The 16,247-nt window shown below is 37.7% G+C and overlaps 1 protein-coding gene across 3 annotated transcripts in view; it reads right to left on the bottom strand.

The window, feature by feature from the left end:
* The window catches only part of PPP3CC (protein phosphatase 3 catalytic subunit gamma), a 124,854-nt gene extending 109,921 nt beyond the window's left edge, over window positions 1-14,933 (bottom strand). For 2 of the 3 annotated variants that reach the window (XR_004231770.1, XM_012540040.3), the window contains exon 1: window positions 14,530-14,933. Coding sequence is in view for 2 of the 3 variants with exons in the window: in XM_012540040.3 (XP_012395494.2) it covers window positions 14,530-14,581 (52 nt within the window). In the remaining variant the exon portion in view is untranslated. The remainder of the gene's footprint in view (window positions 1-14,529) is intronic. The other variant, XM_012540038.3, reaches the window with a different exon arrangement.
* Between the last annotated feature and the right edge of the window lie 1,314 nt (window positions 14,934-16,247).

The following is a 16,247-nucleotide window of genomic DNA, read 5'->3' as shown; positions in this document are numbered from 1 at the left end:
TTTTGGTAGTATTATCATTTTTATTATATTGATAGTGCCTAGCCAGAAACTATTTAAGTTGTTCTTTATTTCTTTAAGGACTTCTTTGTAATTTAATGTATACAAATTGTTTTGGTAGTTACCTGAGTATTTTATATATTGTATAGTTATTTGGAATGGGATTTCCCTTTCTATTGCATTTTATCTGTTTTGTTTTTATCACACAGAAATGCTGTTGGCTAGATATAACAGAAAATGCCAGCCACATTCAGAGAAAGAACTATGGAAATTGAATGCAGTTTTTTGTTTTTTTTCTTTCTAGTAGTTTTTCCCTTTAGTTCTCATTTTTTCTTTTGCAACATGACTACTATGGAAATGTTTCATACGATTGTAATGCGTAATCTATATAATATTGCTTCTGTCTTCAGGAAAAAGAACAGAAGGAGAAAAATCTGGAACTCAAAATCATACAAATATGAATGCTGAAAATTATCTTTACAAATAATTGGAAAAAATTAAATACTATTAAGTGAAAAAAAATGCTGTTAACTTTTGAGGATTTCACCATCTGCAATTTTTCTTTGCTTTCCCTCTTCCTAAATTGGTAGACAATTTGATATAGGTTATTCATGTGTTATCATGTAAAATATTTCCATATTAGCATTATTGTGAAAGAAGAAACAACTCAAAACGGGAAAAAATATGAAAAAGCATAAAAAGAATAAAATAAGTGAAAAAAGTTCCAAATTGCTCTCCAGAATGATTGGATCAGTTCACAACTCTACCAACCATGCACTGTGTCCCAATTTTTCCACATCCACTCCAATATTTGTTGTTTTCTTTTTTTGTCATATTAGTCAATCAGATAAGTAGCCTGAAATTATTCTAAAGCTAATAATACACATCTGCCAAATGTGTGCTTTAACCAAATACTGGTTAGAAAGCACACAGGATTGAAACTTTCAAATTAATCTTTAGTTTTATTAAATGGAAGCATAAAAATATAAAAATTTAATATTAAAATGTAAAATAGAATTATAAATAACAGTGTCAAACTCCTGTAAGAATAGTAGCAGAAAAGGAATCAAAGAAAACTGCATTTTTTGTTCATGTTTTATCATCTGTTACACATGTATACACATGCACACACACATTTATCTGTCTAATCCTACATATCCATATATACACACACACATTTCAGCAAAGGATGTTACCTAAAAAAGAAATCAAATAACAATATATGAACAGGTGGATCTCTCCTAGTTTTATTTCTACAAATAGAGACTCAAAATACAAACTTATTGATATATTCTTTACTTTAAAAAGTCATCAATAAAGGACTTACTTTTTTGAAATAGCCTCAGATTTAAAATAATCAGCCATATCTATCTTGAATTTTTCACATGAAGTGTTGTTTTATTATTTCTTAAGTCCACATGAAGTCATAAGTCTGAAACTTCTTCTAAATCAAAATGGATGAGTTTGATTATATTAAATTTGAAAGTTTCTGTTCAAATAAAACCAATGCAGACAAGACTGGAAGAGATGCAGAAAACTGGGAAAATTTTTTTACATCTAAGAGTTCTGATAAAGGCCTCATTTCTAAAATATATAGAGAACTGACTCAAATTTATAAGAATACAAACCATTCTCCAATTGATAAATGGTCAAAGGATGTGACCAGACAAATTTTCAGATAAAGAAATTAGAGACATTTCTAATCACATGAAAAAATACTCTCAATCACTATTGATTAGAGAAATACAAATTAAGACAACTGTCAGATATCACTATATACCTCTGATTGGCTAAGATGACAGGAAAAGATAATGGTAAATGTTGGAGGGGATGTGAGAAAACCTGGGACACTAATACATTATTGGTGGATCCAATCATTCTGGAGAATGATTTGGAACCATGCCCAAAGGGCTATCAAACTGTGCATACCCTTTGATTCAGCAATGTCTCTACTAGGCCTGTACCTCAAAGAAATCATTAAAAAGGACAAAGGACTCACATGTGCAAAAACGTTTGTAGCAGCCCTTTTTGTGGTGACAAGGATCTGGAGACTGAGCGGATGCCCATCAATTGGGGAATGACTGAATAAATTATGATATATAAATGTTATTCCAAGAAATATTCCATTAGTATCCATTCCATTAATACTATACTATCCATTCCACTAATATCCAGGAATAATCAGGAAGTTATGGAATATTATTGTTTTATAAGAAATGATCAGCAGAATGATTTCAGAAGGGCCTGGATAGACTCACATGAACTGATGCTAAGTGAAGTGAGTAAAACCAAGAGAACATTGTACATAGCAGCAAAAAAGACTGATGATCAGTTCTGATGGAGTTGGCTCTTTTCAACAATGAGATGATTCAGGCCAATTCCAATAAACTTGTGATGGAGAGAGCCATCTTAATCCAGAAAGAGGACTATGGGGACTGAATATGGATAGTATTTTCACTCTTTTTGTTGTTGTTTGCTTGCTTTTTGTTTTTTCCACATTTTTTTTCCTTTCTGATATGATTTTTCTTGTGCAGCATGATAAATATGGAAATATGCACAGAAGAATTGTACAAGTTTAACATATTCGATTACTTGCTGTCTAAGGGAGAAGATGGGGGAAGGAAGGGAAAAAAATTTGGAACATAAGGTTTTGCAAGAGTGAATGTTAAAAGCTATCTTTGAAGTATTTTGAAAATAAAAAGCTATTATTAAAAAAAAATTTGAATGCTATTCAGAAACAGAGAACTAAAAGACTGAATGTGGAATACAACCAAGTATTTTCATCTTGGTTGCTTGTTTTTTTCTCTCTCAAATTTTTCCTTTTGATCTGATTTTTCTTGTGCAGTATGATAAATGAGAAAATATGTATTAAAGAAAATAAAAATAAAGGAAATTTTCATTATTAAAAATAACCAAATATGTAACTTGTTTCTCTTTCTCCCAAATGAAAAGATGTCCATAATATTTTTCTAAGAGGTTTTTATTAACTGTATTCCTTTTGTAGATAAAAGTAGCACATATTTTATAGGAAAAAGAAACAACTTTAATACCATATATCTGAGTGACATTTGAAAAAAATCTGTTCCATTATTTCGTGAATGTTTACAATTTAAGTCTTACACACACACACACACACACACACACACAAAATTTTTTTTAGCCTGCCAGCAGACAACAATACTGGGAAATTAGCTATTTCTTCTTCTTCTTCTTCTTCTTCTTCATCAGGGAATTCTCTCATATATATCAAAGAGAAAGATGATCCTCTCATACTTCCAACATTTTTTTCTACTAAAAGCTCATTACATTGATAAATTATTAAATATGCGTAGTCTAAGATGTACAATACAAAACTTTTACCTTGAAGGAGTAATATAACTTTTCATCTAATACATGACAAAATTGTATAAACATAAATATGCATATTTGGCTATACTTATGTTAAAAACAGTCTTTTGGTCTAGATCAGTGATTTAATAGTATAGTGAAGATTTAAGCAACAAGTGGTAGTTTTTAGAGAGTTGTCTAAGGATGTGAAAAGTTAAGTGACTTATTCAGTGAGCATGTCAGTCAAAAAGCATCTATTAAGTCTCTTAAAATGTGGTAGAAGGTGAGTTCTTAATCAGACAAGTAATGGAAGCAAGTAGATTATTTTGATGCATGCAACTGAAAGACTTTTATGCAGACAAGGTTAATGTATCTGGAATGAGAAGAGAGACAGTCTAATGGAGAAAAAGTCTTTTCTTAAATTTTTCAGAGAGGGTTTGGGCTCCAAGATATATTAGATAACTAATAGAAATATGTAGGACCAAAAGCTATTCTCTAATTGCTAAGTAACTAAAGAATATGAATAAATAGTTTTCAAAAGAATTAAAAACTATTAACAATCACATGAAAGAATGCTCCAAATTATTAACAACAAAAGAAATGTAAATCAAAGCAACTCAGTCAGTATTTATTAAACACCTCACATGTTCTAGGCATTGTATGAAATATAAGGGATACAAAGAAAGGTAAAAGGCCCTGCTCTCAAGGAACTCACAATATAAGGGGGGAAACAATGAAAATAACTGTTTAAACTGGAGATAATAACAGAGGGAAGGAACACTACATTAAGGAGGATCAGGAATGGCTTCTTGTAGATTGAAACTTAAAGGAAGTCAGAATTTCAGGACATGGAGATAAGGAAACAGAGTGTTCCAGACATAGCTAATAGTTGATAAAAATGCCTGGAGTTGGGAGATGGAATGACTTATTCCAGGAATACTAAGGAGATCGGTCTCTCTGAAGTGAAGAGTACATATATCCAAGGTAGGAAGTGGTCAAATTGGGAAGGGCTTTAAATGTCAAAGAACTTGATATTTGATCCTAGCGGTGATATAGCCACTGGAACTTACTGAATAGTAGGTGGCAGGATCAAATCTTCGCTTTTTAAGATCTTTTTTGGCAGATGAGTGAAGGATTAATTAGAATGGGGAAAGACTTAAGTCAGGAAGGCCAATGAACAGACCAGTCCCGGGTAAAAGGTAATGACAGTCTACAAAGTCAAAAATACAATCAACAGAACTTAGCAACAGATTGGATGGGATGGGGAGAGGTGAAAGACTGAGGAATTGAGGATGTTATCTGGATATCAAGTAAGTAACTGGGAGCATGGTATTGCCCTGCATAGTAACACTGATAAAGATGACAGTTATAATAATATTGGAGGACTTTATAAAGATAGGAAAAAGATTGCACTATTAGTAGAACTGTGAACTGCTATCAACCATTCTGGAAACCAATTTGCAATTATGATAATAAAGCAACTAAAATGTCTATATACTCTGTCCCAATGTTAAGCATATATCCCAAAGATGTTGCTGATTAAAAAAAAAAAAAAAAGAATCCAATATACTCCAAGATATTTAGAGCAGAACCTTTTATGGTAGTAAGGAACTGGGAAAAAAATCAATATCCATCAACTTGTGAATGGCTAGGCAAATTATGATGCATGAATTTAATAGAATATTGCTATGCTATGAAAGAGAATTAATGTCTCTCATACAGAGAAGCACGACAGACTTATATGACCTAATGAAGAGAGTAGAGCCAGGAATGGGGCTGAGTCTTGCACTGCAAATGGAGGGAATAAGTACAAACCAATTGAAAATAAACTGTGCAACATTACCAAAAAATAGGCTTATCCTGAAGAAGAGGTATGAGACACTTTCCCCACTCTTTTTGCACAGATGAGAGGGAGAGTTACAGAAGAAGAACAATGTTATGTGGTTGGTTTTGCTCATTTTCCTTCTTTTCTTCCACTTAAAATCCTCTTGCATAATGAAAGGGCTGGTTCTCTGAAGAAGAGATATGAGGGAAATTTGAGTGATGCGAAGACAAAAGTTATCAATAAATTGGATATCTCAAAGATATTTTAAAACTCAGCATATCCAAAACTGATCATATTATCTCTCCTTTGAAATTATCTCCTCTCCTTAAGTTTGCTGTTACCTTTGAGGAGAACAACACCCCCTCCCAATAACAAAAAGTAAGTATACAAGTGTCATTTTCAAACTACTCATACCGTTACCCTCACATTCAATGTCATCTAGTCTTGATTCTACCTTCATAAAATCTTTCATATATGCTCCAATCTCTCCTATAAAAGCCAAAAACTCTGATGCAGATCTTCATCACTTCATACCTGAATTATTGCAATAGGCTGGTCGTCTTGCCTCCAATTTCTCAGTTCCAGTCTATCTTTTTTTCGGCTTCCAATAAGATTCTCCTGAAGTCTAGGTTTGACCAAATCACCCTCTATTTAATAAAAATACAATGGCTTTTGGATAAAATATAAAATCTTCTGCTTGGGTTTTATAAGCCCTTCATAACCTGGCCCCTTTCTACTTTTCCAATTTTATACTTTATTTCCTCTCCTTGTAATATACAAGGACAACCTTGCTATTCCTCATGTAAGATACCCATCTCCCAAGTCGATGCATTTTCACTAGGAACTGAACATATCTTTCATTCTTTCATTACTCTTTCCTCCTCTTGGTTTCCTTCAAGTCTCAATCAAAACCCCACATTCTGCAAGAAGACTTTCCTTGTCCCTTTTAAATTTCCTCTCATTTATCCTGTACATATCATATATATACATAGTTTGCATTTTGTTTCCTTAATTATCTCTATATCTTGACAATAAGGACAGTTTTTTCTTTCTTTGTATCCCAATGCTTAGTATAATAAGAATTTAATAAATGCTTGTTGATAAGATGTGATGATCAATTGTGTTGGCTCTTTTCAACAATTAGGTGATTCAAAGCAATTTCAATAGAAATGATGGAAAGAGCCATCTGCATTCAGAGAGAGGATTATGGAAACTGAGTATAGATCAAAGCATAGTATTTTTACTTTTTGTTGCTGTTAGCTTGTTTTTTCTTTCTTTCTCATGTTTTTCCCCCTCTTTGATCTACTTTTTCTTGCACAGCATGACGAATATGGAATTGTTTAGAAGAATTGAACGTTTAACTTTTATCAGATTGCTTGCTGTCTAGGGGAGAGGGGAAGGCAGGAGGGAGAGAGAAAAATCTGTAATAAAAGATTTTGCGAAGGTGAATTTGAAAACTATCTTTGCATGTATTTTGAAAAATAAAAAGTTACTATTAAAAAAATTGGTTGATTGACTGTCTTAATATTTTTCCTGAATATTCTCTATGTCCATTGAGTTGTCAGTAATCTTCAGATGGATATCCATTCCAAAGACACCAGAGAGGCAAAATATCCAAAACAACTCATTTCTTTCCCAAATCCCCCAATTTCTTCTGGGACACAACAGACATTGGGAATGGGCCTGAAACAGAAATATTGGAAGAGCACATGAAAGACAAATTCCTCAGTGGAACTTACAACCACACAGTAGAAGAAGGGGAGTACCCCCACCTGGCAGGCGAAATCCTGAAAGGGACCCAGTACCCCAAAAGAGTCAATTAGTTGCAAGGAGAAACAGGGTGGAGAAGCACAGTGTAAGTCAGAGGAGACACCATGTGGCATGGGGGAAGGACAAGGAAAAAGACACCACAAGGCAGAGCACTATGGCAGACTGATCCACAGGAAGGCAGCAGTCATGGGATAGCCCCATAAGTAACTCCCACAGGAAAAATTCAATGTCAGGGACACAATCCAGACATCTGACAGGGCATGACAAGACAAGACTGCTCAAGACCTCCACAGAGGGTGGGGTCCCAGGAGTTTGACATCCTCCCTATTTCTGTTAAGGATAGCACCATCCTTTCAGTTATCTTCATTTGCAACCTTTGAGTCATTCTTGACTTCTCTCTTTTCCTTAAGTCCAACATCTAATTAGTTATCAATCCTTGTCAATGTTCTAAATCACTCTCACAACTGTTTACTTCTTGACAAACACAGTCTTTACTCCAGTTCCAGATCCCATATAGCAATAAGGTTCTGTAGAGGTGAGAGAATCTAGGGATATGGCACACTGGATTTAACATCAATTTTTTTTGATGTTGATCTATTTAGCTAAAATTTTTCCTCTCTTTTTCCTCTTTTAAAAAATTTGTGGTTAGGACAGCTAATTGGAACAATGGATAGACAACCTGGCCTTAAGAGTCAGGAGGATCTCAGTTCGAATTTGACCTCAGACATTTAACACTCACTAGCTGTGTAACTCTGGCCAAGTCACTTAATCCCAATTAAAAAAAAAAAAAAAAAAAGGCATGTAGTCAATAAGAGCCGTTACTCTAGAAGGCACTAGGAGGAGGGATAAAGGTCATATAGCAATGAAGGCCCAACTGAGATTGGATAAAATTTATAGTAGTTATCAACAAGATTTTGTGATTTTTCTCTAATACCACTGAAGAGTACGTGAACAAGAAGGAAGGAGACAATGTAGAAATAATCAAAAATTGGGATCTGGCAAGATGCAACAAAAGGAAGAAGGATTCACGAGTAGAGAATAATAGAATTTAATTGGTTCACTAGATATAAAGACAGGGACAAAAGAAAAGTGTATCCAGTACGGGCAAGTATAATGGCTAGAGAAAGAACTAAGAGTAGAGCAGATGGGGGTCATGGTGAAGAGGATAGCGGGGAGGGAAAAATACATGCTTGTTAATTTTTTAAAAAGTAAAACAAAATGGGTTAGTATCGCTAGCACTTCCCAATGATGCCTTCTCTCTCCAGCTTGTATCAGAGAGTCTTTCTTTTTAAAAGAGTCTAGTTAAAGGAAACTGATACATTGGCAAAGTCTGACAACATATGCCTCATTCTATATTTGTGACATACCACCTCTCTGCCAGAAGAGGGGAATGTTTTGTTATTAGTTTTCTGATGTAAAGTCAACATTGATGGTTGCACTAATCAGAATTATTTTTTTAAATTTCTTTTTATTTCATATTTTATTTCCCCCCCCCCCCAATTACATGTAAAAACAATTTTTACCGTTTGTGTGATTTTTAAAAATTGAGTTCCAAATTCTCTCCTCTCCTGTACTTCCAAATTCTCTCCTCTCCTGTACTTCTTCCCTCCTTGAAAAAGCAAGCCAATTTGATATAGGTTGCAAAATATATTTCTATGTTAGTCATGTTGTAAAAGAAAACACAACCACTCTGTTCCCAAAAGAGAAAGAAATTGTTTTTTTAAAAAGTAAAATAAAAACATAAAAATAATAGGTTTAGAAGTCATAAGACAAAGGGATAATGAGATAGATTATAATCAGATAAAGGAATTTCAGAGTTTATGAACATTATAATGGCAAGATCAAAGATATGATTATCTTTATGTGTGGCTAAAGTATGTGAACTGAATAGACTAAGGAACTAGAAAGTTAAGAGTAATTGAGGAAACCCAATTTTCTTATATGAGAGCAGAAATTACAATGAAGAGAAACACTGTGGTCAAGGTAAACTCTGAGAAAAGAAGACAATGGAGAAGAGGTCAGTGAGAGAAAAGGGTGTTCCTAGATAATGGTCATCAAGATTTGGAATGGGTGATAAATTTTGATGGCATTAGAGAGAAAAATCTAGAGGTAGCAATGTGGAAGGACGGAGTACTCACATTTGCCCATACCATCAATGTTGATGGTAACGGTGTCCATCAAAAAAGAGGCAGATGTTAGATCTGCCAGATGTTAATGCCAGAAATTCAAGAAAGGAAAAAATTTAATATGAAACAAAATTTGATGGCACAGGAATTCCACAATGCACAGTGAAAAAGAATGGGCAGATCTGGAAGGAGATTTTGAAAGGCTTGGATTAAAGCAGACTGGATTAGGAAGAAGACAGTGTATGAAAGGGATGGAGAATAGGAGTACATCAGAAATCAGGGTTTCAGAATCATTCGGAGGGAGCATGATAATCACTGAAGAATAAGTGCAGGCAACGCATCAGTGGCAGAACAGAGGTTCCTTGAGGAAGGGATATATTGCTCAAGATTGTCCCCTGAGGTCTAACCTTGTTATAGGCAGTGACAGTGTGAAATAAGAGACACTTCGTGGTCTACCTCATAGCAGGCAAGAATCTGCCTTAGGGGAGAATTAAGAAAATGTACCTCTTTCTCTTCCTATTCTATCCTATATTATGAACGTGGGATTACCGTACACACTCTTAAATAGTTGATGTGATAAGTCATTTTGCTGACTTGCTTTTTCTTTCTTTTTAAATCTTTGCTACAAAGGATAGTTCAGTAAACAAAAAAAGAAGGAATGAAATATTTAGAAATAAAGATGCTGTAAAAGCGAAAAATGGCAAAAAAATAAAATTATTAAATTAAAAACTGTATTTCTTTGTTACAAGGGAGAGTTCTCTTTGGGGTGCTAGAGGGAAATGACTACTTAGGAATCATGGAAAAATGACAACAATGTTAAAAAAAAATCCAGGAATATAAAAACTATGAACATAATAAATCAAATAATTTATTAATTGCTTACTATGTACAAAACACCATAGTAACATAAGGATAACAAAGATGAAAACCCAATAGTCCCTACTCTCATGAAGTAGGGATATTTGATTCTTTTATCCAGGAAAATAATATTTTACATATATATAGATTCAAAATATACACAAAATAAGTACAAGATAATTCAAATCAGGAAAGACCTCAAAGGTAGACCACACAGAGCCTGAAGAAAGACAGGCATTCAAAAAGATAAATATTAGGAAGAAGAACAGACAAGGGGGACAACCTGTGTAAAATGCCCAGAGACAGGTGATGGGATGCTGAGAGAAAAATAAGTAGACCAATTTGGCTAAGCTTGTAGAATGAGTGAGTGAAGAGCAGCAGAAAGAAATACATCTGAAAGGTAAGCTGGAACCAGAATATGAAGTGTTACTGCCAAGTAGAAAAGTTTGTATCAAACATAGAGACACTAGAGAATGGTATCACTAGATCTATGCTTTAGGAAAATCACTTGGTAGCTGTGACGGATGAACTGGAGAGAGGAAGATAAAAGGCAAAGGGGCCAATTGAGAGACTACTGCAAGTGAGAAGTGAAAAGGGTTAACTAGGGGTGACTATATGATAGGTAGAATCAAGAATATTTGGCAACTGACTAGAAACCAGTAGGAGATTGAGGATGACAAGAGTTTCTAACATGAGTGTCTGGAGAATCAGAATACAATTAAGAAAAAAAGAGAACTTATGACATGTATCCAAGGAAAGGGGGAAGAAAACTAGTAATTCCCTATGGTTCAGTGGTACACTATAGTCTTTAGCTCATATGAATCTCTACACAATATATTTAGGCAACAGAGTGGATGAAACATCGAATCTGGGCTCAAAAAGGTCCAAATTCAAATCCTGCTTTGGACACTTACTTAGCTATATAACCCTAAGCCAGTCACTTAAATCTTCAAGTCTCTGTATCATTGCCAGGAAAATGGGGATAAAAATATGACCTATCTCACAGGATCAAATATCAAAAAATATATGCAAGCCTTAAAGTTTTATAAAAATATTAAATACTGTAGTTACGAATTTCCTCAGAATTGGAGTACTTTGTCTCCAATGAAATAAGTCTAACTTCTACCAAGGTCTGTCTACTTTGAAAATGATTTTTTACAAACAGACTTCTTTATACTTATAAATAGAGATGTAGGGATAGCAATAGGGACTGGGCCTACAATTTTACCTGCATAGAGAATTCTCAAATAACTCCTTCTTCCAATGTAGGGTGCTACCTTCTCTTAAACTTACAGTCTGAGAACTGTAAAAGGACTGAGGGATAAAGTGAGGTACTAAGGGTCACACAGCTAATATCTATTAGAGACAGGACTTGAACAGAAGTCTTCCTGGCTTCCAGGGCAGTTTCTATTTACTAAGGTAGGGAACCAAATCTTAGTAGGCTAGAACATCACAAATTACCATTATTTATATTGCATTGTTTTTATTTTGGTAAACATTTTCCAAGTACATTCTAATCTTGGTCAAGATTTCTTGGGAGTTCTTCAGTCCACAGGGCTTCTCTCTGGTCTTGAGTTTGACACCTCTACACTATGCCATATGTATATATAGGTGATATGTATCTATATCTTTATAGATTAGCTATAGATATAGATCACACACATGTGTGTTCATATTTCTAAATTAAACCTTATTTCTAGAAACATTCAATCTGAAGTTATAAATACTTTAAAAAATTTTGTCAAAGAAAAGCAATATTCTTTGTGACCAAATAAAATAGATAGCTTAGAATTTCAACAATCAAGCTGAAAATGAATTATGCGTGTGGATTCAAGCATTTGAGTCTCAAGTTCTTTGACCTAGGTACTGGAAGTGGTGCTATAATGAATCTGAAGCATTATAATAAATCACAGAAAAGAGTTTTTTAAAAAGCAAATCATAGAATATAAGAGCTGAAAGACCCTCCCTCGGAAGCTATCTAGTCTAATCTATCCTATGGCTGTGGAAACTGAGGCTCCTAGGTTATTTATGTTTTTTCTACCACATAATTTCAAAGCAGAATTTGAACTCGGATGTTATGACCACTGGACCACACTGCCTTAACATCTATTATTATTATTATTATTATTTTTTACAAAGTTACTTCCACAGATTAGAAAGTAGTAACAACCAGGAGCCAAAATGTCAAACCAGAGCCAAAGAGTGCACAAAATATGCATTCATTAGATAGTTGAGTGAGCTGAATACATTATATTATAAAAATTCAATCAACTTGTTGCATGATAAACATTCTATATTAATATATTTGTTATAGTCATTATCAACATGGTCAACAGAAAAATTTAGGATCCACAAAACTAGAAGAAAAAAAAAACAGCTGCATTAGTCTCTGTAAAGGGTCCTGTTCTGGACAAGCTACATATATTTTTATGAAATTAAGTATTTTAACTTGAGGGAACATTATAATGTCAAAAACAAAAAGGGACTGGATCTGTGATTTCACTAGTATAAAATATTCCAGGACAAGCACATTTTCTTTATCAATGTAGTTAATCAAGCAGTATTCAGAAGGTAAATGATTTGCCTAGGATCACACAGGCAATGTGCATCAGAGGCAGGGCTTTATGGCTTCCAGACCGCACTCTATTCACTATACCACATGGCCTCTACAATTTCTGAGAAGCTTATAAAATTTTCTCAGTAAAATTCAAAGGTCAGTGGTTCCTAGAGTCAAGGACTCCAAGAATCATCTAAATTTATCACCCATCTCATCACTGAAACTATCTTGCACTTAGGTGGTGTTTTTAGTCTTTCATATCCACTGTCATTTGATTTTAATATTTAATCTGTGAGGAAGATTGTGAGATATTATTATCCAAAGAAAACAAACACAGAGAAGTAAAATAGTTTCCCCCAGCAAATTAGTGACTAGGCCAGAACTAGAGTCCAAATCCCTATCAAGAGGTCAGTGTTCTTTGTAATATTTATTTAGGTACTTCTAAATAATCAGTGATTTGTATGGATATTTCCTCCACTCAATAATTCAAGTTTCCTACTCCTACTAATAACAAATAAAGATTTTTAAAGGCCCAGAAGAGTAACTTATTCATAATGATTTTGGGTCATCAAGAAATAGTATACTATGTTCAACTTACCTCGACTAGAAATATGTATAATTCAAATGGTTTAATTTTCAAGTTTTGGCGCTAAGAAGGTAAATTCAAATTATTTATAAAATAAACCTCATGCGCCTTGATGTAATGGGATAATTATCATCAAATCATAGACTTGGGCCTGAAATGGATCTCAAAAGCCACCTAATCCAACCGTCTCATTTGCTGAGGCACAAGGAGATTAATGTGTATAATGTCAAATAGTATTGTCAGATGTGGGATTTGAACCTCTGACTGAAAGCCATTATTTTTTCCACTGTACCATAACTTTATCTCCACATGAACTAGAGTATTTATTTATTAAATTCACATTCGGCCAATACCATGAAACTGCTCTCTCATCTCTTTTAAGCGCTCAATTGGTTTCTCTATCCCCAAACTGGAGAGCCCAGAAGGGACCTTACAAACTCTTTTCACCGACATCAATCACTATTTCTTTTCTTTCTCTAAACCTAAAACGAGGGGGTTTGGGAACAAGCCTTAAGATTCTCTTCACACCACTACTAATCCCTCCAAAATCAAAGTGAAGGTCTGTCGTCGGGATTATGAAAGCACCCATTGGTGTTCGGAAACTAAGTTCTGCTACCCAAGAATGCCAGGAAAGTGTGTGACGTGAAGTCTGAATAAAGACATACTAAAGAAAAAATACATCTGGCGGTTTAACAAAGCACAAACCTTACTTTAATTCAGTCAATAATTTGAGAGCAATTAGTTTTCCGTATTGTTATCAGAGAAAAATATTCCTAAAGTGAACAACAAGATGGGAGAAAATCGCTCTCGGGCTTTGAGTGACGAGTAAAAAACACGAATGCCCAACGCATCTTTTAAGGAAATAAGTAAGATTCCTTGAGGCGATTCTCGGAAGGCTTATTTTCGCCGTTTTAAGGGGACTTTAATGCAGTAAAGTACCACACTAGGATGAGGGGAAGAGAGCTGACAAGTGGTATGACTTGGGGTGTTTCCAGCCTCGATTTTTAAAAGAGGAGTTACTGGAAGGTGGTAACTCTGGGAGGCATGGGAAGTTTGAGCTCGGTCCACGGGATCGGAAAAGCGGAATAAAAGCAAATCCCGAGATTAAAAAGGAGAGGGGGTGGGGTCTGACCCGAGAATCCCTCCTTACTCAGAGGAATCAAAGAAATCCTCTGTGATGGAAAGGAGCTGACAGGAAATCCACACCCCATCTCCGAGATCCCCTCAGCCGGCACATTAGCCAAGCAGCGAGCGGGGTCCCGCCGGCCCGGGGTCCCGCCGGAGCGGGGTCCCGCCGGCCCGGGCTTCTGCGCTTTGCCCCCCAGCCGGGCAGCGCCTCCCGCGGCCCTCCGAGTCGGAGGAGCAGCCCGGGACTCCTAGGCTTTGACCCAGAAGACACCCCCCGCCCCACCCGGCTCTGCCCTGTCTCTCCCCCTCAGCTGCCGCAGAGCCCAGAGACCGTTCCCCGGCGCTGAGCAGGTACCTTTGATGACGCGCTCGGTGGTAGAGAGTTTGTTGCGAGTCCTCGAGGACATGGTCCCCTTGTCTCCCTCCTCCTCCTTGTTCCGGGCGGCGGCCGGGCCCTGGGCCGCCGCCGCCTCCTTCCCCGGCGGTCTCCGCTTCCCCCAGGGCCGGCCGGCCAGTTCTTCCCCGTCTCCGGCTCTTGAGGGCGGCTTAGGCCCGAGGAGGCGGAGCAAGCCCCCCGGCTCCCGGCTTGCGTTCGCCTGACAGAATCCCGCCCCGCGCGACCCCCTTTTTTTCAAGCCGCAGAGGCTGCCGGCTACAAGTCCGAAGCAGCGGCCGCCGCGACAGAGCCCGGAGCAGCTTCTCGCGACCCGTCCCAACTCAGCACGCACGCGCTCCGCCCCTCTTGGCGCGCGACCTCCGCCCCCGCGCGCCCCCGCGCCCCGCGGCAGCTCCAACGCGCTGCCCGACTCCTCCAGTCCCCCTCAAGTTCCCTCCCACTCCCCCACCCCCGCGGCGGTCCTTCCCGCCGCGGCGGCGCAAGCGTCGAGACGCCTGTTCTCCTGCGCACGCGTATCTAACCCTCTCCCATTGGTCGGGGTTTCTTTCACTCTTTTCCCCTCCGCGTGCCTTCCCTTTTCGCACCCACGCCCATGGCTCTGGAGCATCCTTCTCTCGAGAGTGAGAAGCACGGTGGGGACGTAGCCTTGGCTCGGGGCTTCTTCCTTCGCCGCTCCCAGTCGGGCATCTCCAGATGCTTCCTGCTCCCCTCAGGTCCGACCTCTGCACGCACGCGCACGGCCCCTGTACACTAAGTGGGCCTCGTGGCCCCCTGCACGTGCTCTTCCCGTCCATCCCCCTCCCCCCGCCCCCTCCGCCGCGACAGTGTCCTCCGAGAACCACCCATTAATTTTCTCCGGGGCCGCGTCGGGCCGGCGTCCTGAAGGCTGAGGATCTGTGCGGAGAAAGGGCAGCTCCAGAAGCTTCCAGAAGCGGGGACCGAGAAGGAAGGCCGGAGAGCTTCCTAGCCCCCGAAGTCTACACTGAACGGGCTCTGGCGCGTAGTAGGCCCTTAATAATGTCTGTTGCCTGGTTAGCCTGCACGGACAAACGCGGCGAACATGGGATGTGTCGAAGGCTTCTTAGAGGCTCTGGCTTTGAGAAACAGGTAGGCGATTCAGTTTTTACTGGATGCAACATTTATAAGGATAATCTTGTGACAAGACTAAAGTCAGGTCTGGATGGAAATCAAAACACCATTTTCACCTTTTTTGAGCTGTTTACTTGGTGGCGTGATTTTTTTAAATCCTTTCTCATTTTTTTTTTCTTTTTCTTTTGATTTTTTTGCTCTTGCTCAGCCTGACAAATACGGAAATATGTTTAGAGAAATTGCACGTGTTTAACCAGTATCGGATCGCTTGGGAGAAAATTTGGAACAGGAGGTTTTGCGAAGGGGAATGTTGAAAACTATGTTTGCATGTATTTGGGAAAATAAGATCTCATTAAAACTGAAGCCAAACATTGTAGGGTCTTAAATCCTCCGCATATTTTTCGCTTATCCTGGAGAGGGTAAGAATCGCCGTCCACTTTTCAGCACCTCCCTCCGCAGTGGATGCTTAGAGTAAGGTCAACTTCTCAAGGAATTTTTATCTTTTTACTTCGGTCAGGGGGAGTTGACAGGTGTAATAGGAGGCCAACTACCGGTTCATTTTGGTCCTTGCACCTGGACTGATGCAC

Source organism: Sarcophilus harrisii, chromosome 2, assembly GCF_902635505.1.
Source record: "Sarcophilus harrisii chromosome 2, mSarHar1.11, whole genome shotgun sequence".
Classification (NCBI taxonomy): domain Eukaryota; kingdom Metazoa; phylum Chordata; class Mammalia; order Dasyuromorphia; family Dasyuridae; genus Sarcophilus; species Sarcophilus harrisii.
This window is presented reverse-complemented; position numbering and strand designations above follow the sequence as displayed.